The sequence below is a fragment of the Bos indicus x Bos taurus genome, chromosome 26 (assembly GCF_003369695.1).
Source record: "Bos indicus x Bos taurus breed Angus x Brahman F1 hybrid chromosome 26, Bos_hybrid_MaternalHap_v2.0, whole genome shotgun sequence".
NCBI lineage: Eukaryota > Metazoa > Chordata > Mammalia > Artiodactyla > Bovidae > Bos > Bos indicus x Bos taurus.
This window is the reverse complement of record NC_040101.1, coordinates 11,096,066-11,114,595: the sequence shown is the minus strand read 5'-3', so window position 1 is coordinate 11,114,595 and position 18,530 is coordinate 11,096,066. Positions and strand designations below refer to the sequence as shown.

Below are 18,530 nucleotides of genomic sequence, written 5' to 3'. Positions count from 1 at the left end.
AGAAATTTCAACTGAATAAAATTTTATTTTGAAGAACTAATTTTATGCATTAAAAATAGATTTCTGTTTTTTTCCTAGTGCTGTGGTTCTTATATTTTTATTGCTTTGGTAGTTTTTTGGCATTCATTTTAAAAATGCTTTTATTTTTAATATACTAAGATTATTCTATCTAGACTTTGTGGGTAATTACCTGAAAAACGTGGTAAAATACAAATTGCTCTACAAATTCTGAATTGATATGTAAATATCAGTTTTATATATTAAACCATAGGCTGGTTAAATGTATCCCTAGTTTATCCCCCACCCTATGCTGAAATGATTGAAGATTACTCCTTAAGTATCTTGAGAACTTATTTCTTTTGCAGTAATTCTGTATCATAAATAATTATTTTTAACCTGCATAGTTTTATAACTTATGACCTACATACTGTATTTTCTCTCATGTGAATCATATGTTCATCTGTGTGAGGAAATTGAGTCTTACATTGTTTTAAATTTGTTATTTAAGCTTGCCCAACTGGGAAGTGCACAGCCAGAATTTTAATGCAGTCCACATCCCTCTCCATGGTCCTCTGATCTAACTTTACTTTAAATTTCAAAACCTTAATAAAATTATTATGTAAAAAGAAGATGGTACATAATTATATGCCCATTCCTATTGAAATAAGTATGTAAATTTATTATAAATACAAAGTTGTGATTAAGTATATACAACAATCACAAATTACTGAAATGATTTTTGAGACTCTTCAACAATCTTTACAATCCTCATATTGTTTCATCTCTTTTATTTACACAGAAGAAAATTCTGTGGCAAGTGAATAAAATACCCAACTTTGTTCCAAAAAATCTTTAAAACAGCTGAAGAGTGAAGGAAGGCAGAGTAGAGGGAGTGACTTGCTCAAGGCCAAACAGATAGTCCACTGACTCCTGATCCAGTTCTCTAGCCCTAATTACTCTAAATGTTGTGTTTTAATCCCACGGCTTCTTTTCAGCCCTCCATCTAGTACTTCTGACTACAAAATAAGAATGACAGTACTGCCTTATGAGTGCTGGGTAGTATTGTCACTTACCATCTCATATCATAGACTTACTGGTGTACTTTAAACTTGCAATGATTTGGAAACATCTCTCCAGCCTGTCTAGTGTTATTGTCATAATTTGGATTTTGGCACAAAGGAGAGATCTAATATTTAGATGCTAGCTCATGTTGGTTATTTCGGGAGACAGTTGTACATTCTCATTGATGGTTATTATATGGAAAGTACAAAATTCAATCCTTTTTTAGCTTTTTCTGATATGAATAAAGTCTGATTCATCTTTTAAAAATTGAAGTATAGTTGATTTACAATGCTGTGTAAGTTCCTGATATACAGCAAAATGATTCACTTATGCATATTATATTATATGGAGCCTCCCTAGTGGCTCAGACAGTAAAGAATCTGCCTGCAATGTAAGAGATGTGGGTTCTATCCCTGGGTTGGGAAGATCCCCTGAGAAGGGAATGGCAACCCACTCTAGTATTCTTGCCTGGAGAACCCCATGAACTGTAGCCTGCCAGGCTCCTCTGTCCACGGGACTGCAAAGAGTCAGACACGACTGAGTGAGTGACGCAGTGCGTGTGCGCACACATGCACACACACACACAGCAAAGTGCTTCAGTTATACATATTACTGTTCTTTTTCATATTCTTTTCCATTGTAGTTTACTATAGGATATTGAATCTAGTTCCTTGTGCCATATAGTAGGACCTTGTTTATTTTATATAGAGTAGTTTGTATCTGCTAATCCCAAACTCTTAATTTATCCCTCCCTCGTGGCCACCCCACCTTTGGTACCCATAAGTTTGTTTTCTTGTCTGTGGATCCATATCTGTTTTGTACATACGTTCATGTGTGAGTCTGACTCATTTCTTGATGCCTGAAGTAAATGTTTACTTTTTCCAGTGCAGAATTCATAACTCTCAATGATTGCCTTCAGTTGGCATACCTGCCTTCCAAAAGGAATCACATGTTGCTGCTCTATCCTCGTGAGATTTTAATCCTTGATCTTGAGGTGAATCAGACAGTGGGTGTGATTGCAATAGAGCGAACAGGAGTTCCTTTTCTGCAGGTATCTACAGCTTACAAATTACATCAGCAAAAGTTGATTATGAATTATATAGAGAAAAATAATCTATACCTTTGCATAGTCTTGCAAAAGTCCTTAGTTTCCCCTTTTTTCTATTTATTTAAAGATTGACAATGTTATTTTACATTCCTTATTTTTCTGGACTTCTGATTGGTTTGATTTAACCCTAGAAATTATTCTGACAGATCTGGAGATGGATACTGAACTATTTAAGTTACACGAATAAAGACAAATTTTTTAGGATTGATGGATTAGGGGATTATATGTGTGCTTTTGTGTTTTTGTTTTACTTTTTGCCCGTATTCTGTAAATATGAGTTAATGAGTCTCACTGTATATATAATTTTAAAATCTGTGGTTTTGAAAAATAAATATATCATCTATTTAAAGGTAATTCCCTGCTTTCAACGTGATGGTTTATTTTGCCTACATGAAAATGGTTGTATAACCTTACGTGTTCGAAGATCTTACAGTAGTATTTTCACTTCAAATGAGGAACCGGGTAAGTTTATATCTCACAATAATGTTCACTTATTTTTTTTTTCAGAATTATTTTTTAAAGCTTTATGTGGCAAATACTAGCCAAAGCATGGAGTTAATGATAATCCCTGCCTTAAAATAATAGAATATGGTTATAGTATGAGACACAAGAAAGCACAGACCCAAGATAATCTCTGGGTATTATAACAGTGCACCTCCTGGATGCAGCAACAATAGTAGTATTTTGTAATCCCTTTTTGACTGTATCCGTGAGCCAAGCACATGTTATCTTTTGTGACCATTTCTTTTACACAATCCAACCTTGTGTATACCTTTATTATTACACCCCTTTGACTTTTCTTCTGCTTTAGCAAGGAATGTCTTAAGCCTGTGTCGCTTCCATGGTAAAGTGACATAGGTTAGGAAGTCTTCAGGGCATTCAGTTGTCTTTTCCAGTCTCATCCTGGAGAATAAAACTGATGTCTTTATGGAATGATGTGCTATGTAAAGGTGAAAGTGACTTTCACATCCTTCGTAAAATACAATTATTTTCAGGCTTACTCTTCAGTTTGGTCACTCAGTCATGTCTGACTCTGCAGCCCCATGGACTGCAGCGTGCCAGGCTTCCCTGTCCATCACCAACTCCTGGAGCTTGCTCAGACTCATGTCCATAGAGTCGGTGATGCCATCCAGCCATCTCATCCTCTGTTGTCCTCTTCTCCTCCCGCCTTCAATCTTTCCCAGCATCAGGGTCTTCTCCAGTGAGTCAGTTCTTTGCATCAGGCGGCCAAAGTATTGGAGCTTTGGTGTCAGCATCAGTCCTTCCAATGAATATTCAGTACTGATTTCCCTTAGCATTGACTGGTTTGATCTCCCTGCTGTCCAAAGGACTCTCAAGAGTCTTCTCCAACACTACAGTTCAAAAACATTAATTCTTCAGCGTTAAGCCTTCTTTATGGTCCAACTCTCATATCCATATGTGACTACTGGAAAAACCATAGCTTTGACTAGATGGACCTTTTCGGTAAAGTAATATCTCTGCTTTTTAATACGCTGTCTAGGTTGGTCATAACTTTCCTTCCAAGGAGTAAGCATCTTTTAATTTCATGGCTGCAGTTACCATCTGCAGTGATTGTGGAGCCCGAGAAAATAAAGTCTGTCAGTGTTTCCATTGTTTCCCCATCTATTTGCCATGAAGCGATGGGACTAGGTGCCATGATCTTCATTTTTTAGATGTTGAGTTTTAAGCCATCTTTTTCACTCTCCTCTTTCACTTTTATCAAGAGGCTCTTTAATTCCTCTTCGCTTTCTGCCATAAGGATGGTGTCATTTGCATATCTGAGGTTATTGATACTTCTCCTGCCAGTCTTGATTCCAGCTTATGCTTCATCCAGCCCAACATTTCACATGATGTATTCTGTGTATAAGTTAAATAAGCAGGGTGACAATATACAGCCTTGACGTATTCCTTTCCCAATTTGGGACCAGTCTCTTGTTTCATGTCTGGTTCTAACTGTTGCTTCTTGGCCTGCATACAGATTTCTTAGGAGGCAGGTAAGGTGGTCTGGTATTCCCATCTCTAAGACTTTTCCACAATTTGTTGTAATCCACACAGTCAAAGGCTTTGGCATAGTCAGTGAAGTAGAAGTATGTGTTTTTCTGGAACTCTCTTGCTTTTTCTATGATTCAGTGGATGTTGGCAATTTGATCTCTGGTTACTCTGCCTTTTCTAAATCCAGCTTGAACATCTGGAAGTTCTCGGTTCACGTACTATTGAAGCCTGGCCTGGGGAGTTTTGAGCATTACTTTGCTAGTGTGTGAGATGAGTACAATTGTGTGGTAGTTTGAACATTCTTTGGTGTTGCCTTTCTTTGGGATTGGAATGAAAACTGATCTTTTCCAGTCCTGTGGCCACTGCTTTTTCCAAATTTGCTGGCATATTGAGTGCAGCACTTTCACAGCATCATCTTTTAGAATTTGAAATAGCTCAGCTGAAATTCTATCACCTCCACTAGATATGTTCATAGCGATCCTTCCTAAGGCCCACTTGACTTTGCATTCTAGGATGTCTGGCTCTAGGTGAGTGATCACACCATCGTGATGTAGAGCAAGTAAATTATGATGGGCTACAGGTGTACTGTTCATTATTTAATCATATATCTGTTGATCTTTTTTTGAAAGATTGTCTTCGTTTAAAAAATATTAAATAAGCTATTTTGATAATTGCTCTTTGGACATTAAACTTGGTGTGGACAGTCACTAAGCTAATTGTCTTATATCCTGAAGAAATTAGTAATTGTAAACACAGGGAAACCATTTTTGACAAACTTTGCTTTAGTTGAAGGGATGATGTTCTATTTGGTTGAGGTATTATTTACATTGAAACAAGTAGCAGTGACATTAATATGATTGCTTTCTAATATTTAAAGAAAACAATACTCTTGTTAAGATCCAGATCCTGTCCAGGAGCTTACCTATGACCTACGAAGCCAGTGTGATGCAATCAGGGTGACAAAAACTGTCCGTCCCTTCAGTATGGTGTGTTGTCCCGTCAATGAGAATGCAGCTGCCCTCATTGTGAGTGATGGCAGGGTCATGATATGGGAACTGAAGTCTGCTGTTTGTAATCGGAATTCACGGAGCAGGTAAATGAACCAATAGGATCTCTTTTTTGTTTTGCTTTGCTTCCCCCCCTTTTTTAAGACTGCCAGAATCATATAAAAATAGCAAGGCCTTTTTCTGTAAAAAATATATAGACATTAGATTATAAGGGGATTATGTAAACCTGCTAGAGATATTTCACCTGTGGTTTAGATTAATGACTAGTGTAAAAACTGGATGGAGTACTATGATCTAAAGTTAGTAATTTGAGTCACTAACATATGATGCAGACTTTAAATATGTAAGAACTGTCTAATTATTATATCTTTGCAGTAGTTCTGGCGTGTCACCTTTATATTCACCAGTGTCTTTCTGTGGAATTCCTGTAGGAGTCCTACAGAATAAACTCCCAGACCTCTCCTTAGATAATATGATTGGTAAGCCACTTTTTTTTTCCCTTCTGACTTTCATGTTAGGTATACTTTTTGAAGGGCAAAATTAATAGTCAGTGATTGTTGTTACTATTAAATCAAAGTTAATACTTCAGAAAACTAAAATGTAGATTTGTTCTTTTCTGAATAAACCAGAGGGGTATAAAATAAGTAAAATTTATGTGGTCCCTAATACTTATCTGCCGATTGTCATTGTGATTTTACTTGTCTGTTTCTTCCCGTAGGTTATACGCACCACAAGGGTGGGACAGAGCTTAATTCAGCCTTGCATCCCCAGCACTCAGCACAGGGTATAGCCCATTCTAGATGTACAATAAATAGTTATTGAAGAAATAATTAACTGAGCAATATTAGAAAAAAATCATCTTCTTGACTTACATTTTCTTATTTTTATGTTGGGAATTCTTACTTTCACCAAATATTTATTTGCAAATAAAATATTATTTCAAACTTATCTAGTTATTATAGAGCCAGAATATAGTCAAGGAAGAATGAGGGTTGGTGATTTCAAATATTATACAGCTAGGAATTATAAATATGCCAAGCAGAGTTAACGTGTAATTCACTTAAAATTGTGGCCAGTGGTTTATAAAGGATTTTCTTTACCATTATTTGTTATTCTATAATGTAATTAAACATGGACATTATTTACTAGGTTTCTTTTTGTTTGTTTAAATGCTATAAAAATAAATGATATACTAGAAAGAAGAGCATTAGCTTATTGATGTTAATCAGAGATAACATTTATTGAGGGCTTAGTACTATATTAAATGCTGTGCCAAATTCTCTACTTAATACCTTGACAACCCTGTGGACTAGGTACTATTATTATTATTTCCATTTTATATATGTGGGAACTAAGACCTGGAGAGATTAAAACACTTGCCCCAAAGTACACAGCCAGTTAGTGGAAATGTGGTCATAATCATCCCAGTCTGGAGTCTGCTTCTTGGCCATGGCCTCTAGTCCTGGCTGCTTCGCTGTGACCAAAGCAAGGCTTGACCTCTCCATACCCTGGTATTCTCATATTTCCTGCCAGTTTTGGACTCTTTGTGCTCACTGATGCTAACTTACATACTTCAAATTTTTTCTTTTCATCTTTCACACATAAATAAATCCCTATGAAGAAGTTCAGACACATAATTGTTTTGCAAAATTTATTTTATCAGTAACATAATTTTCCGAGTTAATTGACCCTGTCTGCACTTAATAAAACTATTAAAGTGAAAAGAATTATGAACACACATGTACAGAACTAATCAGTAATATGAAGCCCATAGGAGTTTGAAATTTTATGCTGTTTAGGTATCTAAGTGATATAAATTACATTTTTGGGGGGACAAAATGATACAGATTGTATAGCAGTTCTTGACAATGTTGTTGATTTGACAGTATTAATTAAATCTTTGTTACTTGAAAACATTTTAATTAAAACTTCTAATTAAACTTTTAATTTGAAATTCAGTATGTACTTAGTGATAATTGAAAGCAATTCAGTTAAGTACAGAGGTCTGATTTATATTCATTGAGTAAAGGCTGTTGCTTATTAAGGCCTAATCTGCCCTACTTTGTGAATCACTTCACATGGAAAATGCTGGAAGAGAAATATGCAGTTTCCTGGAATCAACTCCAAGCTGGCAAAAGTTGGTAAACATGGCACCTACTTGTTGCCATTGCTTTAGACCCCATCTTTGTTACTAAAAATGAGTATCAGTTGTATGGCTTATCCTAAGGGATCATTTATTCAGATTGATCCTTTTTTTGTGTGTATATCTTACCGATTTTATAATAACATTTTACTAAAACGACTTGAGTTTAAGAGGTTTATTTAGAATCCCATCACCCACTCTGAGTAATTATTTACATTTTTCCCTTTCACAAGATGTGTATATGTGTGAGCACCTAGGGTGTTCACACGTGCACTAATGTGTGCTTGTGCTCATTCGTGTCCAGCTCTTTGTCACTGTATGGACTGGAGCCAGCCAGGCTCTTCTGCCCATGGAATTTTCAAGGCAAGAATACTGGAGTGGGATGCCATTTGCTACTCCAGGGAATCTTTCTGACCCAGGGGATTGAACCTGCATCTCTTGTGTCTTCTGCATGGACAGGTGGATTGTTTACCAGTAGCACCACCTGTGATAAACACACAAGCATATACACTCACACATATTCTTGTGTGATAACTTTATCCCAGGCTTTGGTGGTGCTGGTGGTAAAGAACCTGTCTGCAGGAGACATAAGGGACACAGGTTCGATCCCTGGGTGGGAAGATCCCCTGGAGAAGGATATGGCAACCCACTGCAGTGTTCTTGCCTGGAGAATCCCATGGACAGAGGAGCCTGGTGGGCTATAGTCCATAGCGTCAGAAAGAGTTGGACATGACTGAAGCAACTTAACACACACAAAGGAAGAAAAATTTTAAACCCTTATTAGTAAGCTAAAGTTTCAACTTTGCTGCAATCTTTGTAGTGCAACATTTTGTTATTGTTGTTGTTCAGTTGCAAAGTCGTGTCCGACTCTTTGTGACCCCATGGACTGCAAAAAGCCAGGCTTCCCTGTCCTTCACTATCTCCCTGAGTTTACTCAAACTCATGTCCATTGAGTTGGTGATTCCATCCAGGCTTCTCATCCTCTGTCGTCCCCTTCTCCTCCTGCCCTCAATCTTACCCAGCATCAGGGTCTTTTCCAATGAGTCAACTCTTTGCAACGGGTAGCCAGCGTTTTGGAGCTTAAGCTTCAGCATCAGTCTTTGCAGTGAATATTCAGAGTTGATTTCCTTTCGGTTTGACTGGTTTGAGCTCTTTGAACCTATTTGTGATTACCAATTTTATGTGCACTTTAAAGTGCATCAGATCAAAACATAACACTTAAGGAAGGCAGTGAGACAGGAATATGCTATAATCTGTCATGTACAGAAACTCTTCTCTAACCCTAGTCCTTCTCGATTTGCCTTTGATACCCTGAAGCCAGCAACTTTGGCTAAAACAGTGTTTCTTAGAAGACAAAGCCCCCCCGAATTATGGATAGCAATACTCTGGAGTAATCTAACCTTTGAAATATTAGATGATGCAAATTAAGTCCCGTAGCTAAATAAGACCCAGTGTATAGCTAAGCCCCCAGAGTGCTACGTGACACCTTCTAGATCTGAAGAGTACTTCCACTGTAAAGTTCCTTTAGAGTTTTAAGATTAGCATATGTTGCAATTAATGTATTTTTGTTTGTTTGTTTTATTACAAACCAGGGCAAAGTGCAGTTGCTGGGGAAGAACATCCCAAAGGCTCCATTCTGCAGGAAGTGCAACTCAAGTTCCTGCTAACAGGTCTGCTTTCAGGACTGCCCTCCCCACAGTTCGCTATCCGTATGTGCCCCCCATTGACCACAAAAAACATCAAGATGTATCAGCCATTGCTTGCTGTTGGTGAGTTCTTGTTTTAACTCTTAATGTCTATTTTACATTTTTAAGACATTAAAGTTTCCTGATTATTAGAAAATCCTTTATTCTCCTTTAGAATGCTTTAAGAGGAGGAAGAGGCTCCATGAAATTGTATAAATACTCATCTTGAAATGCTTTTTCCCCTCTCCTGTTAATCTTTTTAAATCACAACAATAACTCACTCACCAATGGCAGATGACAGAGATTCCAACACCATGGATGTGTTTCTGAAAGGTCAGGCGGGTAGTCCTGTGTGATGCCGAAACCAGACTGCTTGTCTTTTCGTGGACCATCTCAAGCTCTCCTGTACATGTCATTTTGTTTTGAGTTTTTGTTAACAATGTGGTCAAAGTTAATATTTAGTAACAGCAAGAATCTATATTTGCTAAGAATTGTATGTTAAACCTGGTTTTATTTTATTCAAAGTGGCTCTTGTCTTTGTAAACTAAAGATTTGCCTTCTGGGTTGAAATTGCAATTTTTATGTTTTAGATTAAAAAAAAAATTGGTCTGGGTTTCAGCTTGCTGTCACAGTAATTTCATGGTAATGTGTTTAACCTGGTTTCTTTTACAGATAAAACAGAATTTTAATTTGCTTTTAAGTATATAAGGTTAAAAATTCATTTCTCTAAAATTTTGAAAAATAGAATATTTGTTTGAAATTGTCATTTTCTTAAGATGCTATTGGTTTGACTTCTGGTTTTTTCCCAGTTCTCTAAACATGTGATTCGTGATTCTTTTTTTTTCCTAAAAATAAAATCTCATCACATGTATCTTGTAGCCCTTGTGTCTTAGCTCAGTGGCTGGCTTGTGATTCCTAGTGGCTCATTTGAGTATTACTGTTTGGTGGTACTGTTATTTCCCCATTTTTTTCCATTATCATCTTTTGAAAGTGATTTGAATTTTAAGATTCAGTGATCTGTGCTTATAGGTTTCCAGATTTATATAAATACAGATAGATGTTTAATTTTTGCTCTAGAAACTATTGGTTCATATTAAACCTCTTATTGAAATTTCAGTTGGAATTTGTCAATGTACATAGAATGTATGTCTCTGAATGTCAGTATATCTAATTTGTCAATTAGGATTTTATTAATTTCTTGGTGAAAATTATGTCTTGAGATAGTTAGATAATAAGAGTTGATCAGAATCTGAGATTTCCATTGTAGAATAAGCTATATTATAGTGGCATATAGTGAATAGCAAGTCATTTATTAAATTTAGTATAATAGCAAAGTAAAAGCAAAAAATATATGTGCCTGAAGTCTTGCAGAGTCATTAGGAAACACAAGCAGAGCTCAGCTGGATTCACTTCTCCTTCTAGGGCCTGTAGATCATAGTTTCAACATCAAAATGTGCAGAATATAGAAATCTTACAATAATTTTGAACATTTGCTAATTGAAAAGTTTGAGTAATTTAGATATTTTCTCAGTACTAGAACTAGAAGATATTGTGGCATAGGTAATAAATATAAAGTTATAATACCATATTTCTCTAGAATAGTTTTGCAAGAAATTTCTGAAGCTTTATTCAGCAAGTTAGCCAAGATTGGAATTTGCCTAGAATTTTTGTTTTTACTATTACTATATGATCCCTGGGTTGGGAAGATCCCCTGGAGAAGGGAAAGGCTACCCACTCCAGTATTCTGGCCTGGAGAATTCCATGGACTATATAGTCCATGGGGTCGCAAAGAGTCAGACACGACTGAGTGACTTTCTCTTTCTGAGTGACTTTCACATTATTATATTATTATTTCTACAGTCTGTTGCTTCGTATGAATCCATTAATTCTTTCAGTCATGTGTAATGAGAAAGTGATTGTGCAACCGTTAACATTGTTCACTTTTCTTGCTTCATTTATAAAAACATATTAAGGGCTGAAACATTAATTTCTGAAGAAAGTATTACTTTCTCAAATGGCCATGTCCCTTCTAATTAAATTTTAGACTGATTACCTGAGACTGTGAAAAGCTTTAGGTATAATAATCACTACAAATCATAATACAGTGATAACAGTAATAATAATCATCACATCCTTACATGGTGCTGAGTGTTGTACTAAGTGTCTTACACACATGTTTCTCATTTAATCTCCAATGAATAAATAGATTTTCAATGCAAGCAAGAAAACTGCAAGAGTATAGGGCAGAGCCAGAGCTTAAACTTAGGCTTCTTTAACTGTAAAATCCACAGTTAGCCACTGTACTTTACCATCTCTTTATGATGTATTTAATGTTAAAGACAGAGCAAAAAATCTTTGTAAAGAAAACCAGAAAAATCTGGTTAATGAGTTCTGCTAGGCTGTGTTTTTGAGTCCCAGTTATAATAATAAACATTCAAAAAGCTTAAGAAAGTGCATCGTCAAATTTTGTGTGTATTGAATTAGATTTTGAAGTCTTTCTTTGAAAATCTGTTTCTGGGTTTAGGTAAGATTACAGAGTCCATGGAACTTCCCTGGTAGCTCAGCTGGTAAAGAATCTGCCTGCAATGCAGGAGACCCTGGTTCGATTCCTAGGTTCAGAAGATACCCTGGAAAAGAGATAGGCCACCTACTTCAGTATTCTTGGGGTTCCCTGGTGGCTCAGATGGTAAAGAATCCGCCTGCAATGTGGGAGACCTGGGTTTGATCCGTTGGATGAGAAGACTCTCTGGAGGAGGGCTTGGCAACTCACTCCAGTATTCTTGCCTGGAAAATCCCATGGAAGAAGAGCCTAGAGAGCTCTAGTCCATGGGGTCGCAAGGAGTTGGACACGACTGAGTGACTAAGCACAACACAGCCCAGAGTCCGTGAGATTAGACCCATTTTTGAAAAGAGGGAAGGCAGAGAAATATACTCTTCCTTCACACCTAGCTTAGGTTCCTTTTATTAAAGATAGATGTTTTAAAATGAAATCTTGAGAGAAGACTTGTTAGATATGAAACTTCTACTAGATTAAATCTCCTCTATCATGTCATTTTGATAGGTACAAGCAATGGTTCCGTCCTGGTGTACCATCTCACCAGTGGGCTGCTGCACAAGGAGTTAAGCATCCATTCATGTGAAGTCAAGTGAGTCTGTCATTGGGATATTGAGCTCATAAACATATGTAATATCAAAAAGCTCTTTTGGACTTTTCTACATGGAATACTCTGCAGTGATTATTTGACTGAAAGCTTTGAATAATAGATATTCTTGTCCAACTAGTAGCTGTGTTCATCAAGGATAAGTACTAATTGTTTACTTCGTGGAGGACGTTAATTCAGTGAAGAATTTTTTCTCACTTTATTTCTGCATCTTATTTATTTCTTCTAAGGTCTAGGATATTTTCTTATTGGATATAACTCTCTTTCCTTGCTCCAGTTTATATAGTTTTTTTCCATTTCTGCAAAGATCTTATAGTAGGACTTGTGATGAAAAATTTGAGTATAGTCACTTTAATTTTTAATCTCATTTATTCTTTCATTTGACATATGACCTGTTTCATGAGTTCTTTGAATGTAGAGGTATCTGAGGGAAGGCTAACAGGACAGAAGGAAGCCTCTTGCTTTATGTTTTAAAGTATTATATACCACTCCAGTAAAAATAAAAAGTATATACCTACCTGCTCCGTAGCATTATTTTTCTGATCACATGACTATATTATTTTCTTTGTCCTGGTAATGACAGATTATAAAGTTACACGTGTAAAATATAAATATATTAATCTTCGGTTATTTTTGGATGATTTTGGAACAGATGTATCAGGCTATTTTCTTACTTCTGTACATTATATAAATTATAGGCCTCATGTATATGTTAAAATTCTTAGTGAACCCTTAGCGTACACATTATTCTGAATAAATGCATTTTCTAAATGGGAAGGGTCAGTGCTTGAAGTATCACAACTTCTGATTGTGATGGAAGTTTCTGAGAGTTCAGTTCAGTTCAATCATTCAGTCGTGTCCCACTCTTTGCGACCCCATGAATTGTAGCACACCAGACCTCCCTGTCCATCACCAACTCCCGGAGTTTACCCAAACTGATGTGCATCGAGTGGGTGATGTCATCCAGCCATCTCATCCTCTGTCGTCCCCTTTTCCTCCTGCCCCCAATCCCTCCCAGCATCAGGGTCTTTTCCAATGAGTAAACTCTTCGCATGAGATGGCCAAAGTATTGGAGTTTCAGCCTCAGCATCAGTCCTTCCAATGAACACCCAAGACTAGTCTCCTTTAGGATGGACTGGTTGGATCTCCTTGCAGTCCAAGGGACTCTCAAGAGTCTTCTCCAACACCACAGTTCAAAAGCATCAATTCTTCAGCACTCAGCTTTCTTCACAGTCCAACTCTCACATCCATACGTGACCACAGGAAAAACCATAGCCTTGACTAGACGGACCTTTGTTGGCAAAGTAATACCTCTGCTTTTGAATATGCTGTCTAGTTTGGTCATAATTTTCCTTCCAAGGAGTAAGCGTTTTTTAATTTCATGGCTGCAGTCACCATCTGCAGTGATTTTGGAGCCCAGAAAAATAAAGTCTGACACTGTTTCCACTGTTTCCCCATCTATTTCCCATGAAGTGATGGGACCAGATGCCGTGATCTTCATTTTCTGAATGTTGAGCTTTAAGCCAACTTTTTCACTCTCCTCTTTCACTTTCATCAAGAGGATTTTTAGTTCCTCTTCACTTTCTGAGAGTTAATGTTGCCTTAATCTTTTAAATTCATGATCTTTTGGTACAGCCTAAGTGACTGTTTATCGCCACTTTATGCTATTTCCCCCCACCGCCCCCCAGTATCTCCCTAAATACACCTACATGGAAGAATAATGTCTTCAAAAGCATTAGGTGTCTGTTTGGATCCTTTCAGACTGTTGGTCATCTTTTTCTCTCCTTTCAGTAGTCCCTGCTGCCACTGATACCTTCTCTCTCCCTTTCTTTCCCATGTGTATTGACATTTCCTCTCTCCCTTGGATTTTGTGTGCAGTGTTCCCTTTTATGGCAAACAGCAATGAGTCAGAACTCATCATTTAATCAATACTTGTTCTGAGGATTATGTTAAATATTAATACTTTGCTTTCATTGTTTCATTGATTGCTCACTACAATTCTATGCAGTAGGCACTATTATTATTCCCAATTTACAGAAGAAGAAACAGAGTATTGTGGAGTCATCTGTGAAAAGGTATATGGAATTCAGTCTAGGGCTTTTAAAAGGCTTCAGAACTGAGCTCGTAGCATCCTTGTGCTGGGTCTTCAGATAAAAAAATTCACATAGATTAATTGGAAACAGTTTGGCAGTAAGATAAAAATGTTGACTAAGCCAAGATTAATAGCAAGAATTTGGCACATGCTTCTGGGAAATCAAGCACATTTTCATCTTTTTCTGAACACTGAAATCTTATTTATTTATTTATATTGAGGTGCAGTAATATATATTAGTTTCAGATGTACAGTGTAATAATACTTGTATGTGTGGTGAAATGATCACCACAATATGAAGCCTCTAATAAAGACACAGTAGCTAGTTAATCAGTGAGCTATTTGCTATAAGTAAGATGTTATTCTGGATTGCTCAGGTCATAGATGTCACTAAGAACATGATTTACACATTATGATAGTATTTGTTATTGACACAAAAACTATAAAGTGTTGCTTGGGGTACCAGATAACTCTGAAGTGTATGCTACTCAGTCAGGCTAGTATTGTGAATGATCTCGTAAATATGCCCATTTTTTAAATATAAATTTTCCCTCTTAATTGCTATTTTAAAGATAATTCACATTTTACATCCAGAGATGGTGCTCAAGAGGATGCTAAAATACTGCTGTCTTTGTGTTTCAATTAATGCAATTATAGTATTATAATTAAAAACCATTATGAAAGTTTCACAGATGTGTTATAAAAATTGCTGAACTTATTAGCAGTAAACCCAGTTCATTCTAGATACTCATATGCAAATTAAAGGCCAACTTTTATTTATTTTTTAATTTAATTTTTTAACTTTACAATATTGCATTGGTTTTGCCATATATCAACATGCATCTGCCACAGGTATACACGTGTTCCCCATCCTGAACCCTCCTCCCTCCTCCCTCCTCGTACCATCCCTCTGGGTCTTCCCAGTGCACCAGCCCCAAGCATCCAGTATCATGCATCGAACCTGGACTGGTGACTCGTTTCATATATGATATTATACATGTTTCAATGCCGTTCTCCCAGCTCATCCCACCCTCTCCCTCTCCCACAGAGTCCAAAAGACTGTTCTATACATCAGTGTCTCTTTTGCTATCTCGTATACCGGGTTATTGTTACCATCTTTCTAAATTCCATATATATGCGTTAGTATACTGTATTGGTGTTTTTCTTTCTGGCTTACTTCACTCTGTATAATAGGCTCCAGTTTCATCTACCTCATTAGAACTGATTCAAATGTATTTTTTAATGGCTGAGTAATACTCCATTGTGTATATATACCACAGCTTTCTTATCCATTCATCTGCTGATGGACATCTAGGTTGCTGTTTATAATAGCCAGGACATGGAAAGGCCAACTTTTAAAAGGTGGTTTTTCTACCTTGTACTAAAAGTGTTTTTTAAAACCACTTAATCTTAAGTACTTCAGTCTTATCATACACATGGCCTGGGACTACCTAACTATAGATAGTTTATATCTGTGTGTTTTTCAAAACCATGATGTTTTAACCAGTTACACTTTATAAATATGAAATATGTATTGAATCTCTTCTCTATGCCTGTAAACAGACAAAATCTTGGAGGCTTATGATCCAGTGGAAGATACCTAGAAGTAAACAATGTGGAGTGGTACAGACAGGTTTTCTTAGATTATTAGAGTTCTTATATTATTAGTTGGTATCTTTGTCCTATAGACTGAAATTACAATAATATAGCCCAATACCATGTTCATTGTCAAAAATTGTTAAAATGTATATGGGTATCAGAACACTGATGGATTCAGTATTGCTTTGAGTACATTGAATTATTTGTGGAAAGTAAAATGATCTCCATTTTGTTCATCTGTAAACTTGCAGACATTAGTTTCATATCATGGTAGAACTTCAAGGCTTTTCAGAAAGCGTGTGCTCCCCGCGGACTACCTGGTCTTGAGAGGTAGCCAGTGTCGCATCCCCAGTGCACGCGAACAAGGAAGACTTGGGCATCTGTAGGAGTCAGAGCCGCAACACCTGTTGGTAGATTTTAAGGTTACCGTTGTTCAATAGTGAGGAATGCTACAAAACCAACTTAGATTATCTGAGTCAGAACATGAGCTACAGTTCTTACAAGTTTTTTTTTTAATAGAGCTCAGTGTATGGTTAAACCTAGATGGATAGTGGTTTTCTAATCCAGGGAGCAGTGTTGTGCTCAGCTTAACAAGAGTTTTCATTCTTTTCTTTTGAGAAATAATCTCCTTATCTCATACACTTTGAAGTCCAACGTGATTTTTATTTTTTTTTAATCAATCAGTAGGAGTCAGATACACAAGCTGCTGCTGGAATCTGTTCACAAACAATATACTTATGGTGCTCAATTATAAATAAGCAGCCACCCATGTTTTGTTATATCCTCAACACTGGGGCTGGATGGTATCACTGACTCAATAGACGTGAGTCTGAGTGAACTCCGGGAGTTGGTGATGGACAGGGAGGCCTGGCATGCTGCGATTCATGGGGTCGCAAAGAGTCGGACACGACTGAGCGACTGAACTGAACTGAACAACACTGGGGCAGCCTGTAAACAGTGGGGAAAGCCCTTCTCTGGATAATGAACAGCACTTAGAAACATAAGGAGGCGTGGTAGGCTTTTTTGGACATCATTCTTTTAATCTAACAGAATTTGCTGAGTAATTATCATGTGTTTGGATTGCCAGGGCAGGTACCTCCCTCCTAAGAGAGTGCAGTCTAGGGCAGTGCTTCTCCATCAATTGTACTGTTTCCTCAGCTTTTCAGGCTCTCAGGCAAAACCCTATTTGCCCTTTGTCTCAGCTTTAATGTTTCTCCAGGAAGCCCTACGTGGCCCGTGACACCACATTTCTTTGTGACTCTTGCAAACTCCTGTCGAACTTGGCAGTGCTCCCTTTTGTGATAGATAACTCCAGATGCACTTGTACAATGTCTCTTTCCTGCTAGATCACAGGGCTCTTGAAGGATAGCAGTTAAGTCCGCCTCATTTGCAGCTGTATTCCTTAGCCTGGCAAGTTGCTCACATGTCCTGGGTACTTAATAGCACTGGCAACAGCATTTATGGGGTACTTAACAGATGTATCCTTAAAGTAATAATTGAACAGTGAGAGGACTGAAATTTTTCCTATCTAAAGATAGCAGCATTACTATACCAGAGTATCAGATTTCCATCAACAAGACTTGAAAAGTATATCTTAAGGTTTCTGTGGGTAAACAGATCTGATTGTAGCTACCAGACTTACGTAGAGAGCAGAAGTCCAAAATGCTGCTTCTCTCATTGTACTCACTCTAAATAGAAAAATTAATGAGTACTCCATGTTAGGGGAAAGAAAGAGAAACAAGAGACAAAGGGACTCTTCCAGTGAATAATTAACCAACTTATAGTATAGTCACTATGGCTGTGGTTTGAGTGTAGTTCATGGAGAGGCTTAATGAAAAAAACACAGCTTGAGTTAGAGATCTCGAAATAAAGAGTAATTGATGGTGATGATGAGTCCGTACAGTGCAGACTCTGTGCGAGGCCTTCTTTATGTGCCCAGTGTTGTGACCCCTGCACAGCAGAGGAGGGAGTTGAGGTATAGAGGAGCAGAGAGCCAGTAAGTGCTGGAGCTGGGACTTGAACTAGGTAGTGGTCAAGGAGAGGAGGAGAAGCGGCCACTCCAGGCATGAAAATTCTGAAGAATACTCAGTTTTCAGCAATCTAATCTGATTGTTTCAACACAAGTTTACATTTCAGTTCAGTTCAGTCTCTCAGTCATGTCCAACTCTTTGCGACCCCATGAATTGCAGCACGCCAGACCTCTCTGTCCATCACCAACCCCCGGAGTTCATTCAAACTCATGTCCATCGAGTCGGTGATGCCATCCAGCCATCTCATCCTCTGTCGTCCCCTTCTCCTCCTGCCCCCAATCCCTCCCAGCATCAGGGTCTTTTCCAGTGAGTCAGCTCTTCGCATGAGGTGGCCAAAGTACTGGAGTTTCAGCTTTAGCATCATTCCTTCCAATGAACACCCAGGACTAATCTTTAGAACGGTTGGATCTCCTTTCAGTCCAAGGGACTCTCAAGAGTCTTCTCCAACACCATAGTTCAAAAGCATCAATTCTTCAGTGCTCAGCTTTCTTCACAGTCCAACTCTCACATCCTTACATGACTACTGGAAAAACCGTAGCCTTGACTAGATGGGCCTTTGTTGGCAAAGTAATGTCTCTGCTTTTGAATATGCTATCTGGTTTGGTCATAACTTTCCTTCCAAGGAGTAAGCGTTTTTTAATTTCATGGCTG

The 18,530-nt window shown here is 37.5% G+C and overlaps 1 protein-coding gene across 3 annotated transcripts in view; it reads left to right on the top strand.

Moving 5' to 3' along the window:
* WDR11 (WD repeat domain 11) overlaps window positions 1-18,530 on the top strand; it is a 60,241-nt gene that overhangs the window by 11,115 nt on the left and 30,596 nt on the right. For 2 of the 3 annotated variants that reach the window (XM_027528423.1, XM_027528425.1), the window contains 6 exons: window positions 1,948-2,113; window positions 2,521-2,632; window positions 5,060-5,255; window positions 5,545-5,648; window positions 8,905-9,081; window positions 12,059-12,143. In XM_027528423.1, coding sequence (XP_027384224.1) covers window positions 1,948-2,113; window positions 2,521-2,632; window positions 5,060-5,255; window positions 5,545-5,648; window positions 8,905-9,081; window positions 12,059-12,143 — 840 coding nt within the window. The remainder of the gene's footprint in view (window positions 1-1,947; window positions 2,114-2,520; window positions 2,633-5,059; window positions 5,256-5,544; window positions 5,649-8,904; window positions 9,082-12,058; window positions 12,144-18,530) is intronic. The other variant, XM_027528424.1, reaches the window with a different exon arrangement.